Source organism: Danaus plexippus, chromosome 7 (assembly GCF_018135715.1).
Source record: "Danaus plexippus chromosome 7, MEX_DaPlex, whole genome shotgun sequence".
Classification (NCBI taxonomy): domain Eukaryota; kingdom Metazoa; phylum Arthropoda; class Insecta; order Lepidoptera; family Nymphalidae; genus Danaus; species Danaus plexippus.
Window position 1 is genome coordinate 3,976,540 of NC_083541.1, and position 26,285 is coordinate 4,002,824.

The 26,285-nt window shown below is 30.3% G+C and overlaps 3 protein-coding genes and 1 non-coding gene across 6 annotated transcripts in view; 1 reads left to right on the forward strand and 3 right to left on the reverse strand.

Moving 5' to 3' along the window:
• The window catches only part of LOC116770765 (uncharacterized), a 135,560-nt gene extending 116,372 nt beyond the window's left edge, over window positions 1–19,188 (forward strand). For 2 of the 3 annotated variants that reach the window (XM_061520866.1, XM_032662365.2), the window contains exons 2-6: window positions 16,113–16,305; window positions 16,535–16,760; window positions 17,394–17,567; window positions 17,970–18,192; window positions 18,390–19,188. In XM_061520866.1, the coding sequence (XP_061376850.1) occupies window positions 16,135–16,305; window positions 16,535–16,760; window positions 17,394–17,567; window positions 17,970–18,192; window positions 18,390–18,615 (1,020 nt within the window). In that variant the 5' untranslated portion in view covers window positions 16,113–16,134 and the 3' untranslated portion in view covers window positions 18,616–19,188. Of the gene's footprint in view, window positions 1–7,643; window positions 7,822–16,112; window positions 16,306–16,534; window positions 16,761–17,393; window positions 17,568–17,969; window positions 18,193–18,389 lie in introns of those variants that run through there. The other variant, XM_061520865.1, reaches the window with a different exon arrangement.
• On the reverse strand, window positions 16,941–17,011 carry Trnag-ccc (transfer RNA glycine (anticodon CCC)). The gene has a single exon. It is a non-coding gene; the product is annotated as a tRNA-Gly (tRNA).
• Window positions 19,189–19,387: 199 nt separating the features above from the next.
• Window positions 19,388–22,280, reverse strand: LOC133318748 (deoxyribonuclease-2-alpha-like). The gene is made up of 6 exons (XM_061520847.1): window positions 21,987–22,280; window positions 21,547–21,706; window positions 20,894–21,047; window positions 20,371–20,566; window positions 20,003–20,173; window positions 19,388–19,767 (listed from the first exon to the last, which is right to left on the reverse strand). The coding sequence occupies exons 1-6, from the start codon at window positions 22,112–22,114 to the stop codon at window positions 19,506–19,508; spliced, it is 1,071 nt and encodes a 356-aa protein (XP_061376831.1). The 5' UTR covers window positions 22,115–22,280; the 3' UTR covers window positions 19,388–19,505.
• A 156-nt stretch (window positions 22,281–22,436) lies between these two features.
• Window positions 22,437–26,270, reverse strand: LOC116770724 (deoxyribonuclease-2-alpha). The gene is made up of 8 exons (XM_032662321.2): window positions 25,948–26,270; window positions 25,387–25,561; window positions 25,144–25,249; window positions 24,857–25,072; window positions 24,432–24,657; window positions 24,037–24,219; window positions 23,462–23,624; window positions 22,437–23,078 (listed from the first exon to the last, which is right to left on the reverse strand). The coding sequence occupies exons 1-8, from the start codon at window positions 26,061–26,063 to the stop codon at window positions 22,974–22,976; spliced, it is 1,290 nt and encodes a 429-aa protein (XP_032518212.2). The 5' UTR covers window positions 26,064–26,270; the 3' UTR covers window positions 22,437–22,973.
• Window positions 26,271–26,285: the final 15 nt, after the last annotated feature.

Sequence of the window (26,285 nt, forward strand, 5' to 3'; positions counted from 1 at the left end):
ATTTCGAAATTTATATATACATATACTTTTCGGGTTTCTAAAGCAATAGTTAAATCTAGTAGTTAGTTTTCTACTATATTTGATACTACTTAAGCTAGTTTTTTACTGAAGAATTACTTTCTAATGTTACTCTACATGCTATAAAAACAAATAAAGTGGTATAAAATGTTGTTTTATTTTAATAATTTTATTGATAATCGTTTTTAAATTAAAAAATCATCAAAAACTTTAATCGACTATTTCTTTGATTTATTTTAAATGTTACGTAAATAAGATCGTCTTCGAAATAAATTTGTTAAGTTGCAATATTTTTATAAGTTATACAATGTCAAGACCTATTTAATTTGTTATATATACATAATCAATACGTTACTTTCATTGCTTACATCCGACAGTCTATAAGGAAATTACTAATATATAATTATTCAAAAGAAATCAGTCTTAAAACATATCAGTACCAAAGAAACTTATCATTCGAATAACATCCAATTAACAAGATATATATATATACAAACATAAGCATAAATTTTAAACCAGATCACGGAATATGTATGAATAAAATGATGACTGGCGTGAGAAAAATGTATTAAGGTGTTTAAGATAAACGCAGCAGCAAGGCCAATAGATCTCAGATACAGCTTCTGTTTTATGAAACATAAAAAAATGATGTCAATTAATTTGGATATTCAAAATATTCTTAACAAATAATACATACGTTATTACGACATGTTTGTCTCATAAATATAATTGAGGTAACTGATATTAAATTTGATTCTATATAATAAGAACTTCCTCGTATCGAAGTCGGTTAGAAAATAATCGTATCAAATGGTATAAATAGTTGTATCAACGGGACGAAATATACGAAACATTTTATTGTGAAAGCGGAGAGCTCGTCCGCGCTCCTACGTGACAACATTACGATCTAATTACGTGATAGTACGCTGAATGTTGGAGCGAATACTGGCAGTTGTAAACTTGTTGAATAATAGTTAAAAGATTTATGATAAAATCAAACAAATAAATTTGACTAAAAATACATTAAATCCGATTCATAATAACGTTATCAATATAATGTGCTAGTTAAAGTCGAGTTATAATAAGTTTATAAAAAAATCATTCAGTACTAAAATAAAACTCACATAGTTGAAAGACCTTAATAATTAAATATATATATATATATATATATATATATATGTTATTTTTTATTAAGTCATAGTAAAGTGTAAATTCACATTCAATTCAATTATTAATAGCTATAAAATAGTTCTAACCCGTACTCGTTGTTGACTCCCAAGAGATTATAATGTAGGCCGATTCTCGTCACGAAATGTCCCACAGAAATATTTATCCGTGTGCTTTTATTTATTTTCTCAAATTATGGCTGTAAAAGCTTTTGATGCCTAAGACTTTTTGCAGTATATATATTTTTAATTCTGCCACAACTTTTAGTTTGTTTTAGAGTCCACATCATGCTTATTTCAAGATAAATGCATAAAAAATATAATCAACTGCTTTGAACATCAGGAATTATATTAAAGAATTGCTCATATAAATCATTACCTACTCACAGCTACCATATAGTTATAAAAAAGTTTGTAGACACGATAGAAATATTATTCTCATTATAATAATAGAATATTTAAAAGCAGCTAAGTATCAAGTAAGTTAATTTTAAGACAAATTAAATTTCTTAAATAAATTTGTTAAAATCACCGTCTAATAATTATAATTTTTTAGTTATAATTTTGTCAGCACGCGTAAGAAAATGATACCCTATCAAAAAAAAATTCATAATAAATCTATGTCTCAATGGGATGTCGACCTACGCGTACCTTATAAACTGATTACACCCATCAATGAACAGACAGGATACACCCACTGGCGTATATAACTATATGAATAGAAGATTTACTTACAATAGGCAGATGTTTCTTGTCGTGACTCACTGAATGCCATGATATTAATAACTCGGTACGACATTTACTCGATTAGCTATATAAATATATCTACAATATACATAAATGATAAAGGCCGTTTGAGTTATAGGTTACTGTCTACTAATATTAGCTTATTGTAAATATTAAAACTTTTTGAATTGATTTCAAAATTGTTATAAAAAAAAACACATGCGACCCTTCAGGGTTGACAATGAAACTAATATTTTTCGTAATATTACGCATATTTTATTATTTTAAAAACTATATAATTCAGACTTTGGGGTTACTTTATAGCCATCCGAAAAATATTAGTTTCATTTAAATGAATACTTGCGAAAGTCTTAGACCTCATTAGGGTTGACATTATTGTTATTCACAAATGGAGGTTCATCTTTGTTCACTCCATCCCTTTCTCGTGATAGTGACAGCCCTACTTTGAATAGCAATTAGCAGCTCTATGTAATTAAGTTTCAAATTAATACCACTCTAACCTTGAAACGACTGTTATGCTTCGAAGGACGCTGATGTATATTAGATATTTTTACCACTAAAATGTAAACAGACACTCAACATTAAATTTTAGAAATCATTTGTAGCGTCTCTATAAGTGTGAACGATTTTCTCCAACAATACAAATAATTTAACACGAAAGGAAATCCACTTTAATGATTTCAGATTTCAACTTATTTGACCGGTTTAAAACTCGTCTCTGTGACTAATATACAGGCTTTTCTTATCTATCAGGACTATAAATATAATATGACATCATTTTGATAATATTTAAAATGATATATTCCTTATTTTTATTTTAAATTAGTAAACTTCATGAATTTTGGAGACAAAAAAAAACCAACTAATATTTCACTTATAAACTGAATTTTATATAATACAGACTGAGTACCGTAAAAACATAAATGTCTTAATAATCCTTGTTTATTTTGAGTTAAATATCCCAAAACATTAAACAATCGTTTCATCTTCGTTGCAGTCGGATAACAAAACATAAAACGAGATTCAATCGAGCAAACATATCGGGTGGGGTTCAATAACCTTTACGTGAGTAATTGGGTATCGGCACTGAACATCATGATTAAAATGATATGAATCGCTGTTAGAAATATCAATAGAGGACAACAAACATATTACATTATATAAATTATCTTTTATTAAGTGAATGTTTGTATGAATACAAAACCATCACACCAATGTTTTTCTTTTAATTTTAATATGTGTACTTTATTTACGTTATATATTTATTAATTTTTTTCAAAGCCACAATAAATCTATCGTCATCTCTCTTTTTATACAAATAAAATAATAAAAGTCAGACTATTTAATATTGTAAATCATTATAGATTTTATAAGAGCTACGTCTTTGGCGATGTGTTTTCTGGCGCATACTAAAATTTTATTAATACGTCAAAATCGAACGAAGTCGCGGGAATCAACCTGATAAGATAATTAAGAACGGGAGAATGTTAGGAAATAAATGAAATTATTGGTATATCTAACATTTTCGAGTAGTTTAACACCAACTAAAGAACTTTAAATTAAATGATTCAAGCATTAATTACGTACAACGGATGCTACTCAAGATTACGTAAATACGAAACAATTAAGAATTTACGATTTCACAATTTGTGTAGAATTAAATCTATATAAATATATAATCTATAATCTATATATTTTATATAATATTAATTACCGTAGCTTCAACGTAACGGAATCCCGCACCGTGAAATCTAGATACGTATGTGTTACGTAGATAGCAGTTTATGTAACGTAAAAAAATCTATTATTGATGGCAAATACATTAAAATTTTAACACCAGAACAAAATTCTAAGTGATATGTCAAAATGTTTACCAGAATATATTATATATTTCACATTTGTACCAAACAACTGAAACTTAAAAGATGTGACAAATAAATAAAAACTTATAACTCTAAAAGCATATTATATATCATATATGTAATTCTAAATTCTCGTAATATATTATAGAATAAAATATTTTTATATATAAATTAATTTCGAAAACGGAATAATTTTCATAATATTTATTTATCAAACCGCGTTCGTATTTGGCGGACGCGGTCCATAAATCACGGCGCAAAAGCAATGCTCTCATTATGAAACTTAGATGTGTTAACGCAATGCCTTCATTATTAGGCAATACTTCATTGAATAATGACTTAATAGCTTTAAACTTTTTGTTCTAGAATTCAACAGCAAATCATATGTTAATTAAGCTATTGCGTAAAATTAATTTAATTTATAAAAAACTGCAAACTCGCCTTTTACAGTATTTTATGCACCTCTTAATTGACCATCTGAGTTTTTTTCATAACATGTGATTAAAAAACGCTGTTTAGTAAATTAACATTGCAAGTAGTCAGATATCTATCGAATAATACAGTAAAAATTGTTGTAAATTTATTAACATTTTAAATAAGTTCATTTATAATATGTTTAGAGAATTTTTCAATTATAATAGGTGATATTCTTATATCTGAAGATTGAATCAGCATTTACGCCACGTGGCCTTCTCATGTTTTTCATCCTTTGGCCTTACGAATAGCACGTGTTTCCATTATACCTATTAAACCTCATTACGTAATATATGTTACTTGAAAAAAAATATTAAGGTCTTATTTATAATTTAATTTCACACAAAAATTACTGTAAAGTGTAACATTTTTGTAAATTTACCTGCAGTTGTACAAAAAGTTATACATCGCAATGACTAAGCTTGTTTTATATGGAATATTCTTAATCGTTTAAACTAGATAAATGTAAAAACTCTGAAAAGAATCAGAGAAACTTCCTATAGCACAATGGACTAAGAAAAACAATTTTGTTTGTAAACATTGTGCGTCCGCCTATTGAGGTTGACCCACATATGGCTGCACCTTGTCTCACCTTCATAATAAATTAAACGATTCTAAACCTTATTCCTTATAAATAAGTGTTAGTAAGTTTGAACAACACACGGTCAGTTCGTACTCATTTATCTGTTGTTGAGTAGATGTTTTAATGCCTACTCGTTTGTTTTAGTACCTTGTATCTAGTTAAATAAATCAGTTTTTAAATCAACACTGAGAGTACAGTATTTTGTTTTGTGATTCGTTTCAAATAAAGAATAAAATTAACAAGTACTAAAAACTTTTATATCGCTTTTTTATATATTTTTTTTAACACTTTTTACAAGTCCAGAAATAACCGCTTGGTTTGACGTTTTTTGAGACTCAACAAAATTTTATTTGATCCACTTGTTATTTAGGCCTAACTGTTTTAACCTTCCAAAAATACATATATTAATATAATTTTAAAGTATTACACCTTTGTAGATCTTTGCCAGAATAAAATAAGAAACATACCAATAATCCTTTCATGTAATCCAATGTCGGCTACCATATGAGACAAAAAGGACAAATCAAATGAATGTCAATGCAGGAAATCGTCGGCCGCGTATTTGCATCTATTGATCTGTTGAAGTCGCGTTCAATGCCTTATTGAATAAAATCGAACAGATAAAGAAACTGGGATCATAGCATCTTCGATAATAATTCCGACTTGAATAGACATCATCTTTAAAAGTTTAAACCAAATACGATGATGTATACATATATATATATATTACTTTCTATATATATAGAAAGCAAGTGAAGTATATATATACTTCTCTTACTTTCTAATTTAATTCTGGTTCAAGCTACACTGTGTAGGAAGACAAAGACATTATATATAATTTCCTTAGCAAATGCAGGAAACACTCGCGTGATGCTTCGCTTTCCTGTTATTGTAATTTCCCATTTTCTTTTATTGGAAGAATTTAATTATTTTAGATAGTAGAATTATTTGTAAACGATGCGTACACTAAATACGCGAAATGCCAGATATCGTAGCGATGAAACTAGTTTTTATCATAGCATTTCCATCTAAAGTCAAGTTTGATTTCCGTTTAGTTAAAATTAAACTATTAATTAAAAAAAAATAAAAATACAAATGTTCTTGAAATAAACGAAAGATCAATTTTAAATGAAGTCACATTTATTTATGTTATACGGACTTGTTAAGTTAATTTTATACGTTGTAACCTTGACTGTGTAATTACAACCGTACGTAATTCAGTCCCACGGGTTTGATGTGTCTGTTATTACAGAGCGTTTGTTTTATAATCATTTTGACGTGATCACGAGATCGTAAAAGGATATCGTTTATAAATTTACATAAATTTTTATGGTAAATATTGATTGTATTAGGTAACTTTATATATTTATTCGTATAGTCATATGGAATACTCGATAAAAAGCTGGTAAATATATGCAAAATAGAAAGTCTTTTTTGAAAATTTAAACCTACGCACATTATTTAAATACGCTAATATGCTTAAAATATGGCTACTTTAGAAAATCGGCATATTATTCAACAGTAACGCAAATTATTGATTCTCTATAGGATTTTAATAAAACTTTTACGATTCAATAGAATACTTGCTCAATATACAAAATAATATATAAAACGCAAACATATATACAATGATTAAAAATACAATTATTATCATCAACAGTATCAGTAACATTTGGTAGTTATTCTAAAGTTACTTCCGGAAGCATAAAAAAACACACAGACGTTCATAACTTTTCGAATATTGTGATCTAGAAAAAGCCTACTCAAAACTAATTGCATCTACAAAAAATGTTTTGAAGGTACCGTAATTATTGTTGTGGTCACCAACGGAACGAGTAAGTGTTTAAAACATTACACTGAAGTTAAAAGCTTTGATATATTATGTCCCTTTAAGATACAAGGCACTTCTTGTCGTCTCTAATGGTTAGCACACTTTAGTTTTACTTGACAACATATACATTTATAATCTATATATAGGCTTATAACAAGTCTGCATCGTAACACTACAAACGGAGAGTTAACAGTTTTCGTTTCAATCTCCGCACAATATAGTCTTAACGTACTATAAAAAATGAAAAACGGAAAACGCCTTGTTTGTAGTAAGACCATGTAAGCTTGTGATAAGCATGCATCTTACTTTCATTTTTTTAGATTTTTTATATATATTTTAATGAAATGATAATTAAATATTGTAGGTTAATAAAACTATTAATTGATCTCGTTTTAAACCAGTATAATCATATATAATGACTTTGCAACGAACAATAAAACAATTGTTTATGTATAAGTGAAACAATAAATATGGCTATAAATAAGTAAACAGTTTCATTTTAGTACAGCGGTCATATAAAACGCATTAGTGACACACGCGACGTATTCGTGGTACTTTCACGTTGACAAAAATTTAACTTTCTAACATTACTAACACAAACGCGAGCCCAAGGAAGGCTTCACTGAACAGCCTATCATGTAGAACCTGTTTATCCATATACATATTATTAAAACGTAATTTTTGAAACAAATTCGTAAGGAACAGTCTTATTTTGTTATTATGGGTGGTATTTTTTACGTAAGTTTATAGTAGCAAGGTTAATAATATATGAAATTACTCTGCAGGGTTTGCACAATAAAAACACAGCAAATGTTTACTTAACGTTATCTTATAAACTCGAATCAAGTATGCAAATTGCGTTTAGTTATTTATGTGACTGTGATGTAAGTTTATAAGTGTTGTAACTGAGGTATTGTTGAGAGTTTGTCCGACAGATTATCGTTTTTTTTTTTTTTTTAATCTTTATAAATTTCAGATCTGCGTTTAAAATAAAGTACCGGCTTGATAGATCGGAATGCAAAAACAAATAATAATTTATTAAATGGACATATAAGAGCAAGCTTATTTCTCTATAGGAATAGTGACGGTAAAGGCATTACAGTTTTGTATAAGGAGTCCATTACACACAGCTAGCTTACGGTAAGTCATAATAATAAGTTTTTACATGTGTTTATAAATGTATGTCAGCGTTGGAATGTGTAGGAGTGGCCTTATCGACTCCTTAGTAACTCCACACGAATTCAATTCACATCATGCGTTATTTATGATATCTGTGACTTAGGCGTCCTTATAACATTGGAGCGATAAAAATTTATATAGAAAAATTTACCAAACATATAATATATTATTATGAAATAAAAATTCGTTAAAATGTTATTAAATTTATAATGTTGTCTAATACCTTGGACTAGAATCTTGAAATATTTTATAAATCATCGGATATCTTAAAAAGTTCGTGCGCCTGAAATAGCTAGTAATAAAAGCGAGAATGTCCTTTGTAAACGTTTCCTGTCGCAGCTGAACAACAGAGTGTATTTCGGTCACATTCGACTCCTTATTCAAACCGTCACAGGAAAGAGCCTTGTCTAACAAAACGACGTCGTAGATTTTAATTTATTTACACGACTATGAACTAGCTGTGAAACGCGACTTCGTATGCGTTATTTTATGTTTTTACTTGTTTTCTTGGTTTTTATATTTACTTTTGTAAATTTATTATTTAAGTTGAAAAGATTCTTCTAAATCAATTCTCCTATAAATATAACGCGGAACGTTTTGAATAACAAATTTGGCATAGTATGTAGTTCGAATATAAAAAAGAGTTTTTAGTTTTATTTACGTAATAATTATTTTATAGAAACTTAAAATAAAAAAATGATTAAAATAATACGAATTTTGAATATCCCTAAGTTCCATGACATGAATAGAAATTAAAAATAAAAGAGTATCATGTCAAATTTGGTACATTGAAAAGCTTGGTTCGTTTGGTTTACTTATGAGTCTCCCATAGCAAGGAGTGGCCTTACCACAAGTTTGTTCTCCGTCGTTCACCGTCGTTTTCAATACGGAGAGATTTTAGTTATTTAATCATTAATCTTCGCACATGAGTTCCAACGTATTTGGCTATTCAAAATTGTTTTAACCGTACAGATTAGATTTAAAATTGTAGTGACAGGGTAAACAACAGTGTGGAATATGAGTGTAACTTAAAATAATTTCCTATCTAACGCTTTCCTCCTATATATTAATATTAATAATAATAATATATTAAAATTAAATAATTAGACAAACTATTAATTTATATTTGGACATGGTACGTTAAACCCAAATTTTCTACTATAACCATTTCTTGTTAAAAATTAATATACTTTATTTATTTAGCAATAGTAAAAAAAAATACAGATTCGTGCTATAAATAAAATTAATCTGTTTTAGGCTTCAGTGTATTAAATTTGTATGGAATACACGAATTTGTTAACATTTGTAAGAAACACAACCTAATTTCGTCCCCGGTATGAATTTATTTATCTTTTCATTCTTTATATCTCTTCAGTTAAAGATAGAGCTCAGTGGCTTGTTGTGAGAGGTATATATGGATGTCTAAGGAACGTCCAGAGGACTGATTTTTCTAATGATAACGATGAAAGTATCTCTGTCGTTCAGCTCAACAAATATTACGACATCGACCAAACAAAAATCCTCTTAATTTGAGACAAAAAATAAATATCACATTTAATTTACAAAATTAATTCATGTCTGTATAAAACAATAATAAAATAATTTTATTTGTAATTCAAAACGGAAACGTAATTATTTTCTTAATGTGATATTAAAAAAAAAGTTTTATTCATCAAAGGTTTAACCAAGAACAATACATGTAAATCTATTGTGTATTGATGTATGTATGTACGGTAGGTACATACGTATGAAAGACCTCTTTAGTTACAGTACATTCTAATGGCTCGGTAACCAGTAACCAGCTATTACATGCTGTTTGAGTCTGTGATGGCCGAGTCATGAAAGCGTGATTAATTTCATCCCTCGAAGTGATTTTCCTAACCCACCAATGCTAGCTTCATATCAGAGACATAATTGAATATTAAGTTAATCTACGCTAGTTTTAATCGTCTCCAAAAAAAGTTAAAATTTTTGTATTTGTATAATCTGAAGGACGGTATAAAAATATTATTAATTTTGGATGAGTTTTTGAAAAATATATATATTGAGATAAAAAACAAATTAAGGAATTCTCCGCTGAAAAATAACTCGTAGAATTATAATAAAGTAACTTTTTAATAAAACTGGTTGATGAAAGTCTTAAATAACTTGCCTCGAAGAAACTAAACAATAAACATATATATTTTTAAATAATATAACATAATGAAATCGTGTTCTGTAAATCATTAACTACTATTTAAAATCACTTTCTGAAACGATGTACATCCTAACATCCCACTGTTCTAAATATCCTACTTGCCGGATCAGAGAACAGGAAACCATCGTTGCGCAGTTTTAACTGTTAAAACGTACTATATTGAGCCCAAAAACATGACACACTCTGCTTTTACAGCCGGGATTACATTCTCAGAAATTTCCAGCAAGAGTAAGGATTTTAAAATGCCTAGATTCTTTACGAGTCTATAAATTTTTTTCTGATGAAATAACAAAAGCGTATTTGAATCGGCCAAACATTTTTTTTAAATACCCAATGACAAATAAACATATAACACCTCTCACATAATGAGTATCCCGACTTCACACACGGAGGAAATGAATTCTCATTTAATAGGCGTTTTCTTAAAAAGATATTGCGTCTACCTCAACTATGCTCTTAATTTTATTTTTAATATCAAAATAACAGAATTTCGATTATATTATTCTAATAGTAATTAAAGTCTTAGAGTTATTAAGTGACCCAACTTTCACCTTATACCAAAATCAAAATGTTAATTTATATATTGCAACCCGTGACATAGTAGCGAATGATATGTTTTTGACTTGGTATTGAAAACAATCAACGCTAGCTTAATAAGAAAATGCAATCAAATAAAAATAACTATTGAATGAAACAAAATATCTTAATTAAAGTGAAACCTCCTTTCGAATATGCTACTAGATATTATATTACATTTACTAGTAGTTTTGTTTATTTTATAGCAATTGTGATGACGGGCAGACGAGATGAAAAATCATTATAATTCTTAACTCATTCCGTTTCCATTGTGAACAACATCACACCACAATCATTTCATTTATAAAATTATCGTTGATAATAAATTGTTTATCCGATAACATTCAGGTATGATAGTTTCCTATTGTCTGAATAAGTCCATTGATCACGGATTCGCTTGAAATTTACATGGATTGTTAACTGATGAGCGGCTGTTATTTGTTATTTATGTAACGTCGTTTTAATACTTCTGTTTCCATGTTTGACGTGTGAGAAAACTCGTAAGTAACTTCTAAGTAGTAAATGTATTTCCAATGTCCATTCCGTTCTGCCGAACCAAACTTTCGCGACTTTCACTTAATGCTAGCGAAGCTAGTCAGTTTGTTACATGTGGACAGTCATTACGTCATAGGCTTGTAATAAAAATGTTTTTTAAAAGAAAATGAAAATTGTTTTACGCTGATTTTTCATCTTCAGACCTTATAAGCAAAAGTTTATTCTTAAATTTAATGTAATAAGTCAATTTCTAAAAATGTTATCTCCCGGTGACGCTGTAAAAGCAGCAGGGTTTACGTTATAAAAAAAAATACAATAATTTAATACTAATATAAATTTGTACTAAAACCATGTCTAAACTTATATCTTACTTATATAAGAATGTTTAAAAAAGTAATGAAGTCGTATTTAGTCGATATTAATGAATAAACTATTTTGTACATTTTTCATTTGTGTCTTTTTTTAGTATAATTGCGAAAATATAATTAAAATGTTTTAAGAATGTCTTAATATACTTAATTTAATACAAAATCATATTTATTTTTAATTAAGTTACGCTGAAGGCTTTATCCTCAGAATTTGAATTTTTCATAACATTGAATTGTAAAATGATTTTTTAGTGAATCTGTATTAAATATTTTCCAATAACTGCAAAGTTTTTATAAAAACTAATTTGACAAAACAATATCTAGATAGGAGCTACTTTCATATAATATGCTACTAATATATTGATTAATGTTTTTCACTACGATTTATGTTGTATATCAACTACGGGTAGATATCAAGACAGTTCAACACTGCGTAGGCTGAACCACGCTTCACGCATGTCAATTAGTAAGCTATGATTGGACCAAGTTGTGGGAGCCTTCACATACTTTCATATGTAATGCAATAATTATTACATTTTAATTATATTTAGGAGCGTTGCCAAAACAAGTATTGGTTGTCATAATATAAATGAACAGAAAACTAAGGGCAATAAACGAAGTTTATCTTTTTTTTTTTTTGGAATTATTCGAAAGATTTTTCCTATAGTTCTTTAAATTTATCTTTATATATGTAATAAGATATAAAAATCGGACCTTGTGACCCCTTTTCATTTATTCATACAGGTTTTATCTAATCTAACCTGTTCTCATATATCCAACACACTCACGTGACCTTACGAAACGTGTTATTTAAGGTACCAAAATGTTTGACAAAATTGCCTTCTAATGACTTTAAAACAGAACCTTTACACAACGTTAAAGCTAAGGTTGAATCATTATTGTGGTATAAAGTGTATACAAATGAATTAATTTAATATTTTGTGTTTTCTTTCATTCGGCCTAGGGTTTTTAGCCACACGGGCAACGCGTTGTGCAACTGCAATATGTTATATCGAAATAGTTCGCAACGCAACTATAATTACGCACGTTACTTACAACTTATCTGTAGTATAAACACTAACTAGTTATGTAGCACAATTAGTGATCATTACTAAAGATCAGGATTGCGATGCTCGTCTACGGAATACTACTATAGATGGAGCAAGATAAATTTGATACGAGGATGTAAAAAAAAAATCTACCTTCCGTTACACAAAACATTAAACAAAACTGATTCATACTATCACTAATTAATCCGATAAAAATTTGTAACTATATGTTAGAAGTAAAAATAGCACAAGCATTTTATTCTTAATATGGGATACATTGACATTGCCTCTACAATTAGTTTCTAAAATAATCCGCTTAAAACATGAAGCTATTTTTTCTTATATATTATTTAAAACTCTCTCTTATTGTGCACATCTAAATAATAAAAAAAATTGGTATTCGTTTTTTAATTCTTCGGAAGACTTAAGGACAGCAATTGATTTAATACAGTATGACAAAAGAATCCCTTTTGTTTTTTCCTCTTGAGTCTTTCAATTAGATAAAATAAATGGAATGACTTCAACATTTGCAAATACGCGATCAAGTGGACGGCGCAGATGCGTCAGGTCCTGCTAATTTTAACATCCTCGTTTTATAGCTTAGCAACCGGTTGCAGCTTAGTGCTAAATTTTGTGGTGCAGTGAATAGTTGTTAGCGGAGTAAGTGGACATTGAGCTGAACCTTGCTACAGCATGCGGTTATAATAATCCCATATCAGATAGTATTGGTATATTGGTACAATAAGGATATCTACAATACTAATACTACTATTTTTAAAACTTATTTATTACCTAAAACTAATTTATTAACATTATACATAATAATTAGTAAATTATGTATTATTTTATTCAAAGGTGAATTTTGGTTTCATTTAACCTATAGAGAATTCCGGAAGTAAGCTCGATGTAAATTCTGAATTTACCCTTTCAGTCGTTGGTTGTACTATACTATATATGCAATCGAGTAAGCACTAATCATATTACACTTGCCAAGTTGAATTTCACACACATTCCACCGCAGATACAGAGAATTATGAAACCTGCGCCGTATGAATTTCAACAGGAATATCTCGTTTCTTATGTATATTCCATAGGATACGGAACAATTTCCCTGCTGATTAATTATCACCTTCTCAGCTATAGACAGCTCTATAATTACCTTATCTGATACTGTAAGTCCACTCTAAGTATCCATTAAAACTTAAGAACACCAATTAAAATGCCAATGTTCGAATCAAATCCATATCATCGACTCGAACTGTAGTTATAGACCCTACACACTACTGTAATCATTATTTAATATCAATAATAAAAACGAATAGTTCCTAATTATATAATAATAATATTTTAATTTAACGATAAGTGTAATGAGTTATAATTATATTACATTTTTCGACCATGAACTTCCTGTTATTTAAGATAAAGAGATAACTCAACACAATGTAAGTCCCACGTTTTTATCAAACAATTGTCTTGCCATCGCTTTGATAAACATCATTTGTTGTAGCTTCTTATGTATGGTGTTGTTGAACTTGGCTTTACCTCAATTTATAAGACATCTATTTTCGCGGGAATTTTTTTTTTGTCACAATAATTCAATAACATTTAAATTAATTTTTAAATTTTAAATTTAGAACGTCTTAAGATTTAACAAGAATGACCGCAGACATTTATTTCTATTTCAAGTATATTATCTCAGATAGCTTTATAATAAAAATGATATTTGAAGCCGTCACTAAACGAGTCGCTACAAACAGTGGTTAAGTCGTTTTGCAGAGAGAGCTAATATTTTTAGTTTTATTTTACTTCACAAAATAGTTACGTATTTTAGTTTCTACCTGTGATTATTAAAAGAAAGTAGTCATTAGATAGAGTACATGGTAATTCTCGATATTTGGAATGTAAATGTTTTATTTTAAATGTGTATATACGATTTAAAAATCTTTATGGACCGGTTGGATATGTTGCCTAACACTACAGCGGGTGTAGATGGGAGTGCAAGGGTTTGTCTGTTATAAACTGGCACCGCTATAAGTATAGTTTAGCGAGTTTCTCTTGTTTTTTAACTGGCGAGAAGTGATTTGGCGGACTATAGAGCGGCTGAAATAACGCAATGTCACTTAAATAAAAAAAAATAATAAAAAATAATAACAATTTTATTAATATATTTAATTTAATTCTTAAACTTTTCTAGTGATTGACATTAAATTACCTACCCATAGAGAGCTGTTTCAATGATTATATATAATCATTTAAAAATATATAAATGACAGCTTACGAGTCAAATAAAAGGGAAAACAAAAGACTTTCCAGAGATAGCAATTGCAATGTAATGTTCCTCGTGAGCGGTAAATTGTAATAGTTTTCTTAGCTTTCCTCCTCATTTGTAGAGGGTAGGGTGAAAGTTGTTTATTTACCATCATTATACTAGTTATTGTTTGTCGCTTAAGTTAATTTCTTCATTTTAAGCGTTTGTGTGACAAAATCCGCTAACTTGTACATCTATTATTATAAAGGCATACTTAAAACTATTATTTAAATTATCTTAATAGTTTCAGCGGCTTTTGTGTTATTCAGTAATAAATCTTTTAATTTTATCCTCTGATTATTAAGTACAATATGAAGTCACATAATGCTATGATAGTCGTCTGAAAAGAGCCTATATACTGACTTTATTCAGTGCTTTAGCAAGCCTGCAAACACCTTATTTACAATAACGTGTCACTAAAGCTAAGGTCGTGTTCAATCGGAAGTTAAAGCTGATTCCCGTTAGACAGGATGCGGCTAATATTTTGTAAGCATTTAAAGCAGGATGTCTCCATAGGATGCATACCAAAAGGAACAACATTTTATGTATCTTTATTCATAGAAGTGTATATATTTGGGAGTCATGCAAATAAGCGCGCTTACATACTCGTTTTGGTAACCAAGTAGCGACTATCGTAGATTTTAATTATTTTCCATTTCTCATAAACAGTGACAAACTAAATCTTTGCTTATCACATATTAATAATAGCTGATGAACAATAAAATAATTTAATAAGTGACGTCAGATCCAGTGATATCAAACACGAAACGTGATGCGAATTGTTTTGCATGGGTTATGAGAAGGACATTGTGCGGAGCAAATTACAAGCGCATGAATAACTATTGTGTTATATCTGTTTAGGAAACACTATGACTATAAACAAGCGGTCAACTAATGAAGCAATACGTCTGGTCTGAATGAAATTAATATATCTGATATACTAGCGGTTTTAAATCGTTTGTCTTCTAATATTATAATATACCAGTTCTAGATTAAGGCGTTGGAATAGTTTTTATTTTTTATTTATTGTTTGATATCAAACCACAATAAGTTGATAAAATACAGATGATTGGAAAGATTTTTGGTTTTTATATACTAAATTTAATTTTATTACATAATTGAAATATATTATATAATTTTTTAAAAGACAGCTTTTAGAGTTATTCATAGTTAATGGTATAATATTTTTCTATGTGCTATTATTATATCTTGTTATTTATTAAACCCGTATTAAATATGAATCGCGCTTATTGTTTCAGACAGTCAAATAATGCAATTATAATGGACCCGTTGACGTGGTTATCCCTTGGCCTGCAACTGGCGGCGTTGTGCAGCATAGTTGGAGCATTGCTGCTCTATCTATTGAGGAAGGTTCGCGTTGCTGAAGTGCTGCCAGTGGACAGCGCTAAGACTGTTCTTGTTACGTCCGTGGATTCCGCTCTTGGATTGCAGGTAAAATTACTTAAGGTCAAACCAACTAATATGTATTACAATATAACAATGTTAATTAATAATTTATTTCTCGTATCTGTCGTTAATGGCCAATGCAAGAAAGCAAATTAATTGTTTTATGTATTGATTAAAAAACCATCAATGAATATGTTATTCTGAACATAGAAATAGTATAAACTCGTGAAATCGTGAACACAAAAGCTACATATGAAAAAACTTAACTTGTCAGATTGCGACATACCTAAGCAGCAAAGGTTGGCGAGTTATAGCCGGCTGTCGACAGGGCGGCCTCGGCGCTCGTCTAGCCGAATCCTGGCTTCAAGCACATGTAGCCGCGACGCCGGAGAATCAAGCTCCCCCGAGGCTAGCGACTTTAGAACTGGATGTGGCTAGAGAAGATTTATTAGAGGAAGCGGCCAGAGCTACAGCCCAACATCTCCCCGCTGGAGAACATGGTATTATTAAAATCTAAAGCTTCGTAAAGCGTCCTTAATGTTTTTTGTTGTAAATTTTTTTACGTAATTACTTTTCTTTCGATAGATTTTTTTAAGGCATCAGTATTTGGAATAATGTAAAAACTGTAAATATAAAAAAGTAAATGTTGAATTTTTAAAAGATTTAACCAAAAACGTCAGTGCACTGCCCGGGAATCGAACCCGGGTCGCAAGAATGGGAATCTTGCATGATACCACTACACCAGCAGTGCTTGAGAGATGATAGCCATATTTAAGAAGTATTAATAGAAATAAATAGATTATTTTATTATAACTATAATAAAATAAGAGATAGCTATTTAAAATTAATGTATTTTTTACTTTATTTGAAATAATTATAAACTCAATGCATTAAACATCATATATGCAAAGTCTAATCCAGCAACTAGCGACATCTAGCCACAATTACAAAAACTTAACTCTAAAGAATAAAAGTTACTTGATAGTGAAGAAACCTAAATAGTCCGCCTTATGACTTATAGATGACACTGTTGCCCAAAAAATATAACAACCCATATATGGATTAAATGTGTATTAAGAAGTATTTTTATTCAATAGCACCAGTGATATGTAATATTTTATTATAATTTCCAGGAGTTTGGGCAGTGATCAATACAGCTGGTAGCAGTGGTCTCGGTGGACCTTCGGTCTGGGAGAGTGCCCTTCGTTGTAATATCCTTGGAGCCCTAAGGGTCGCCAGGACATTCTCACCGCTTCTGGCCGCTGCGGCTGCCGACCACCCTTATGCTGGGCGACTGTTTTATATTGGTAAATTGAAATAGCAATTTATTGACTAAACCCACGAATGATAAAAGTATTTTCATTTCTATACTATATGAAAATTAATGATAAATATATATTTGGTTATAAGATCCCATAAAAACATGTGTAAAATTTTCTCATAAAAATATTCTTATATCCTGTCAATTGTTATTAATATAGAACAAAAATATTATACTTACTATCTCATATCTATATTTCAATATAGTATTAGTACTATAGTAGGTAAAGTTATAATTAAATAGGTCTTCATAATTCTGTTTTTTTTTTCTTTTGAATAGTTTTTAAATAATAATAATTTGCAAATGCCATTTAATTACATATTAGGTATTTGTAACAAAGATTATTTCAGACAAATATAAGGGGTTCATTATAATAAACCCTTTTCAGGTCTTACATCAGACACGGCCTGTGAAAGCCTATCCCGTGGTGAGAGCGAAGGCAGCGCATGTTCTGCCGCCGTAAGATGGGGCACTTGGGGCGCTGCTCGTGCATTGCGCGCTACGTTGCGTGCACGGAGGCTTCACGTCGTGCTCCTGCACGCGCCTGATCTAGCTGCGGAGGAAATATACGCACCACCGATGCAGATCACGCCTATAAGCCAACCGTCAAGGTCTCAATTTTGTATCTTATGATGTTGTAATTCTACTTATTTTTTCCTCTCAGATTGTTTATTTAACGCCTATCATACAACAAACATTGTGCTAAGTAGCAATTTCTGAATTCATCTGTTTTAAATCTCTAAAGAAAGCGTTATAGTTTGACTACTTATTGTATTATTTTTAATAAGTTTATATTATCTCATTCTAGCCGCCCGGATACACCGAATTCTGAAGTAAGCTCGTCGTCTACAGCTACCTGTGCGGTGACCATGCCTGGTGAGGCCGCGGAGTACAGCGCTAAAGTCTTACCGACCAGTGCTTTGAAGGTTCTAGAGGAAGCTCTGACGTCACCATCCCCGAGAGACTCCTATTATTTGAAAATCAAACAAGACTCCTGGTTTACACGGATGCCATCTCTGAGAGTATCCCATTGACACGTAACGCCTGGTTTTCCATTTAACAAACGAGTCAATTAACGTTAAGAATAAATTTCTTGTAAATACTTCCGTATTAGTATAGCATTGGCATTGTTGTTTATTTTTTACGGGCACTTAATAATTAGCCTTAACATTGGATGCTTTAATTAAATGCCACTTTATACAAATTATTATTATCCAAAGAATCTCTATCTGAAATTATATTGTAAACACTTCTTCTTATATAATAAATGTTTATTATCTTATAAGTTAAGCGACCTACTGATCCTGTGTGGGAAGTAGATGTAACGATTTTGGTAAACTATATTTAGTAGTCAAGTATGGTACCAAACGACGAGTGATAGTTATACGGCGCCAAATTTATGAACTATTGCTTTGCTATGGAATTACACTGAAAGCCAAACTACGTTGGGTGAGGGAAGTTACTTATGTAAGTCCAGCGAAGCCATAAGCGTAGGTTTTGTAGCTTATTAAGGTTGCCCGTGAATGGTTGATGTGCGTCAACCGACCAACCTTCTTGCGTTGTAAATAATGTTCGTGTTGTATATTAAACATGTCTTTTAAACGTCATTTTGTTTTATTCTTATTTATATTTTTTTATGGACATATGATTTATTCTGGTTCATATACGGTCTCTTTGCTTAAAAATAATTTTATGTCCATTTTATATTCCAACTTACCATCGAGTTGCAGACATAAATATTTTATCGGAATTTGACAAAGGAAAAACTTACGAGGAGAGGAAGTTTTCAAACAACCAAACAAGACATTTTTGTGATACAAATTTTATTGATATCATTAAATTCTCAACTTGAATATATTATTTTCAGTTTATCCAAAATAAATAAAATAAAAAAGCACAAATTTCATTCAATAATTATAATAATCTAACATTCAGGCTCTTTGACTTTCAAATTGTCAAAAGTAAGCCAAATTTTATAATCCTCGACACAAACAAGATCGCCTCCTAAATCGTGTCTATCGTCCATAAATAAATTACTAATACAGGTCCAGTACTGCCGGGGACCCGAACCCAGGACCTGCCAATGAGCTGCTGTGCTCACAGCGAAATGCATTTTGTCTGTTTTGTTGTTCAAGTAATAAACCTTTTCTGGATATTTCAATGATATACTCTGAATACTTCGGACGCTGTGAGAAAATGGAATCATTTGATTTTTTGATACATACAATCTACATAGACATGGAAAAAATATTAAATTGTTTACGAGCTGTTAAAGTCTATGTCCCTCTGCTATTAAAAAAAAGACTGGAAGATTAGAAAAATAAGCGAATTTTTTAAGAGAAACAAAAAATAATTAGATAAAATGTAATTTCTAAATTACAATAAGTTTTTTCTAATTCTGAAATAATAAGACACACTAACCCATAATTTTTTTTACACAACGATCCTCTTTGTCCGAAGACGTCCAAAATAATATTCTTGGAGTTTGCGAACGCCTTATATATAGAATCTTTGTCACCAGGAGGTCGTGTGAGGAGTTCTACTCTTATTGAATTGTCGCGCGGAATTAAGGCCTGGCTTTTTATAACGTTACTGAAAAAAATATTTCATTTAAATGTGCAAAGAACTAAAATATATATGTATATATTGTAACATGTGTTCGATTCACTTAAAATTTTAATAATTTGTTCTCCAAGATGTCTTTGGGTCGTTGAAACGCCTTTGCCTTATTCTGTAAAATTTATAAACAAACAATGTTTCTATCAGTTATAGTAGTTGATTTTATTTACCTCTTTAATGGTACCTCAAGTGACCTCCAATTGGGAACTAAATTCTGTATTATTTTCGGTATTTTTAAATACGTCAGCTTTGGGTATACGTTTCTCAAATTATATGCTATCGAATTAATAGTGTCTAAGTCAATTGAGAGACACATAATAAGGTGCCCATATGAACTCTCGCTTTCAGGGAATGTCGGACGATCGCCTACAACACATTTTATAGACGACGTTAGGATAGATTATAGAATTAAGAAAAAGTTTTTACTAATACGTAAATTATTAATATTTTAATTGGAATAACGAATTTCATCGATCAAAAGTAGTATCAGTTTTAAGTTAACACAAACGGTCAGAGCAATATCTATAAAAATCAAGGATTTCAGCTTGAATATTTTTCTAATATTCTTACTTTCTTACCTAACCTAGTAGGTGGATACATTCTATTTTGTAAGTTCACAATGTTCACAGGTACTGTAGAGGGTTTTTTAATTAACAACAATAGTCAATGAACTGTTTCTCTCTATGTACTCACTGTTTAAATCAACAAGTCCTGGAACTGTATGATGTAACCAAACACCGCCCATCTCATCAGCCATGAGCACACCTCGTGAGAGAGATCCTGAGACACGTTTGTTACCCTTGCGCTCATCGTACACCGCAACGGCGAGATAGTCTGTGTAAGTTGGCTGTAATATGAAAATTTTTCTACTTTTTAAGTTAATATAATGTCGTTCGATAATACTTTATTTTACTTTATTAATCTAGAAGGATTTTTTGCTTAGCTTAGACCTACTTTAAATAAAACCAACTATTCTTAAATCACTCTAACTTGTATGAAAGACCAGATTTGTAGAAACTTTGGTTATGGTTATTTTAAAAATGGCCTTGATCTGTGCATAGATGTGCACAGTATATTCTGCCAGTGCCGAGTAGAATGGAGGGGACACGATCAGGGATTAACTTAGGAATGTAATAAAATTTAACAGATTGTACAAATTTTATATGTAGAAATAAATTCTGTGCCAAAATATAGAAACGAGTATTCGTCTTTACTTTATGATTTTGGACCTTAACAAACTTTAACGATATATTCCGTCAATGCCACGAAAGGAGGTTGCGTATTCGGGACCTTTTTGTGACGCATGTATTAAAATGAACTCCGCAAAGTATTTTAAGTAATAATACCCTGTATATAGGAGCTAGTGTGTGTTGGAGCATGGAATTAGACGTTATATATTTCCTTGATTGCTGCCACCGTCCCTTAGACTCCGGTGTTATAAATGTAAAGTTACGACCAAACTCGAAGAAGGGCACCACATCGCTGGGAGGCTTGTAAATATACCACCTGAAGGAATTAGTAACCCTTTTAGGTCTGTTCATCAGTCAGGAGCCAATGAATGTTTAAACAAAACACATCAAGAAATGAATTGCTTTTTGTTTTTTACTTTTAGATCGCTTTATTTGTCTGGTATTGTATTAATTTTACTTTAAAATTCAATATAACTATAAAAAAAAAACAGAACAAAAACATTTGAACGTATGGTCTGGTGTGACAATGAGACCCAATTGTTTAATCGATATTATTCATAAATAATCGATTTTTAAATTAGTGGTTTCATATTTACCAGTCAACCGGAGCATTGTCGTTGTCTCGGCAATGTAAATTAATGTAACCCCATCCTCGAATATCCGAATAGCAATAACTTACAAAACAAATATGAAATAATAATAGATTTATTAAAATATTTTTCATGTGTAACAGATATTCATAACATTCTATTTACAATGGTTGACTTAAAAGTTATGAAATTTAGAAAAAAATGCGAAAATATTATAAAAAGAAGCATAAAAAAATAGCTAAGTTTATAGTAAAATTATATAGCTGAAATAAAACGCGATAAATAAACTGTCAGGTGTTTCGAAACTGTGGTTCGCACAAGTTTTAGACCATAACAGGCCTTATGGCCTGTAGTATTTATTTTAGTTTAAAAAAAAAAATAAAAAATTCTGTGGCTGAAATTTGATGGTATTCAGCCAATATACGTCAAAGAAATTTCAAGATAAGAAAAACATGGTTCTTTAATATTTTTTATTTGGTAATTATATTATTATTTTTATAATTACTTACAATGCCTTAAAAATAATGATTTTTCATTATAAAAAAAATATATATTAAAATTATATAAAAAAAATATAAATAATAGAACAAAAAGTCTATCAGAGTATTGGATCGAAATGAAACTCGCTAAAAGCAAGCAAGCAATGAAACATGCTCAAATAATCAAGACCAGAAATTAATTAAAAAAAGAAATATGTATGTACATTAAAATCTGTATAAATGGTTCCTTTGTTTGAATATTTGTATAAAGTTTTTTTATAAAACAACAAATTATACTTAGTAAATATATGATATACAAGTTATCTTATAAAGAATTATAGTTAGACACAGACACAAAAACATTTCAGTTAATACAATCACATATCATCACAGTCTATGTCAGGGGTTCTCAAAGTATCACAAAGTTATAACAGACAAAAAAGGTTATAGTACAGAAATGATTGGGAACCCCTGCCTAAAATTATTTCAGTTATCGTATTTTCTCTGTTCAGTCTCAATTGTTACACGTTTGAACGCTTTCTATCAGGTGAGCGAAGTTACCCCACAGTATGGGGCCTGACGTACAAACAGTTCCCCCACCACGTGACTCCTGGGGTAACTGGAAATAATACACTTGTTTCGGTTAAAAAAACTCCCTTAAAGTCCCTACTTTGTATTGGCAAGGTCAAACTAAATGAGGAAAATTTTTTTCCCATCATGAGCATATTTGTATATCGTGTGCGAATATTTATGCATAAAAAACTGGAAACTTTAAGTATTCAGTATGAAGATGCAAACTAATGGTACTCGAAAATATCTGATAAAACCTTCAAAGTTTGTTACTTTCTATAATATCATAATAATTTACAAGCTTTTGGAATTTTTGGACGACATATTTAATCAAAAAAGGGGGGATTTGCCACCTGAAATCAAGGTATCACAACTTATTTGCCGATGTATTGTTATCGATGTATAAATTTAATTTATCATGTATACACTGACCGCTCTATTAATGTCCCCGACACAGACCCAATAGTCCGCGACTTTGGTGTCTTGACTGTTGTGCATTTTATGTGCGACGGCAACCGCCCACTTGGAGTGATCGTTATGGGAAGTGAAAGACATCTTCGCTATAGGGAACTTCAGACGCTCTATGTTACGGACTCTGGAAATATCAAATAGTTAGAAATTTCGAGGAAATTTATTGGTTGTTAAAAAAATTGCGCCTTAACGCTATTGGTAAACAGTTTTACTCGTCGCTTTAAATGAAGATTGTGTATACACTGCTGATCCATACATTTGATGTTGAAGTTACTAGAAACGATCCTCTAGACCTTGTCTATGGTAATTTAAATTCAAACAACTGATCTATTGGTATATAAGAAATGTCTATAGTGAATTGAGAGCATCTCCATTTTCCCAAAAAACATTTCTCAACTCGAGTCCTAACGATTTAATTTACCTTCTTATGTTACTAATCCGTTGTTAGTCCCTTTACCTTTTAGCACCAGGAGTTAGTGCTTGCGATTATGTCGTTTATGGGTTTGAGTATTATATAATGAAAAATAATACATTACTGGAAGTTCCTTGTACACTCCGAGTCCAAAGTCCCAGGTCCATTAGTCCAAGATTCCACCAGGAGATCTGATTGCAGAACTTCGGCTACCAAACCACTGTACAAGTCGTCGTTGAACATTGCACTCTTTGCAAATGACAGAAACTTCCTACCAACTAAAGTTTCAAAACTCTCTATATGGTACCTGCCAAATTGATCAAAAGCTTTAATATTGTTACTGCAAATAAATATTTCACATAAAGCAATGATGATTTATTTTTTTATCTCAATAGAATTATATAACTTCACTCTTCAACGGATCATGCAAAAACTTTAATACATTTAACAGTACAACCCAAAAAAAATTGCTAAATTTAGTAATCCAATATTAACATAATAAATAACATATGGACAAACCAGGGTGATACATCAATAGTTTTGTTCCTTACAACATCAACTAAGTTTGGTAACTCATTGTCAAATTCCTGTGGAATGTGACTGTACACTATTAGTGGCTCGTTGTATTTCAATTGCGTTCCAATCTGATTAAGTGTCGATGTCTGTACGGACACACACAGAAATGATTGACCATATTTTGTCCCGGTTGTTGGGTAACCATAGGAGCTCATGTTCATACTATTGACTGAAAATATATTACAACAGATGAAATTTTAATATATTTTTTTCTATTTTATGTCCTAGCACATTAGTGACAATAGGAACTTAAACCTTATAATTCTAATTTCAATAATTCAACAAGTGTGCTGAATTTAATTAATATATAACATGTATGGTAAATATTTACAGAGATTGAAATTCGTCCTAATGTTCTGAATACTCACTATCTGGTAAAGGAGGGAATCTAGGCACAGAATGAACAAGCCACAGTGATGTGAACTTATCTCCTAATATAACTCCTTTAGTGTGACCACTTTCAACTCTTGTCTTCATGAATTTTGAATGCATTTTACACATTTCAGCTAAGTCATAATCATCATAGTATTTATCACCTAACTTGAATTTCTTGTACTTTTTAACACCCACTTGCTTCAACTGTCCTAAAATAAAAAAAATTTTTTTACCTATGCTTATGTCATAAATATTCACTTTTTTAATGTATTAGTTATACCTTTCTTGCTCCTTGAATACATCTCGGCGACGGATTGAAGTAGATCTGGTTGATTTTCCGTAGCTGGAGGTTGATCATTATACACTAATGATATAATATTTTTATCCTAAAATTACATAATATAATGCCAATCTATGAATATGCATACTTTTTGCAATCAATCTTTTTAGCATGATAGAAGATATGTTTTTAATAATAATTTAATCAGTGTACTGTCTTATATTAGTGTTTATTGTACTTTACCTGGTATAATGGGGCTAATGTTTTTCCCACCATAGACCGTGGATCACTTATTGCCAAATCCGACATAATCCAGCCACCTCTTAACTTAGATGGTGTCAGATGCATATAAGCGACTCCTCTACGCACTAGTGGATTTAAATGATTCTTCTCTCTAGGTAATTTGTATACATAGAACCTAAAAATTTATTTTACATAGTGCATTATATAGTAACATTTATTTTCTTAATTTAAATTTTATGTTTTTTTTAATTCTATGGGGTTACACTAAAAAGTCAACGTAATGAATTATTATCTTGCCAATAATGTTAAAAGGAAAACCACAACTGCGCAAAAGGCTTTTATCTATTATGAGTGAATCATTAAGCATAAACATATTGTCTTAAATTAGTGATTTGTAAATATGTACCTTAATTTTATCCACAAACTTTTCAAAGTAATTTTTTTTTTAAATTTTAAATAATCCCCTTTCAATTCAAATTTAACTAATACTATAAAATAATATTCGGTACGCCAATTGTTGGCGTACCTGAAATATATACATAAATTACAAAAAATACTTACCAGTCCACTGCTTCTCCTTTTTCATTTCTACATTGAGGCGTCAAACAATCACAATATGACAATATCATAATAAGTAATAAACTTGATCTATAAGACACAAAGCGTGTTAGTTCCATGATTACAGCCCTCGAAGTAGCAACAGACACAGGAAACCCAATTTGCTTTTGTTTATGATGTCATGAAGTTAAATCAAAACAAATGAATGAAGAACAATTAAATGTTTAAACAACATTGTAAATTTGTTTCCTTTGGTTATTTTAATTATTATGCATGCCCAAAATGTAAGTATATATTGTTTTAACTGTGAATTCTTTTGTTCTTTGTTTATAAACAGTCAG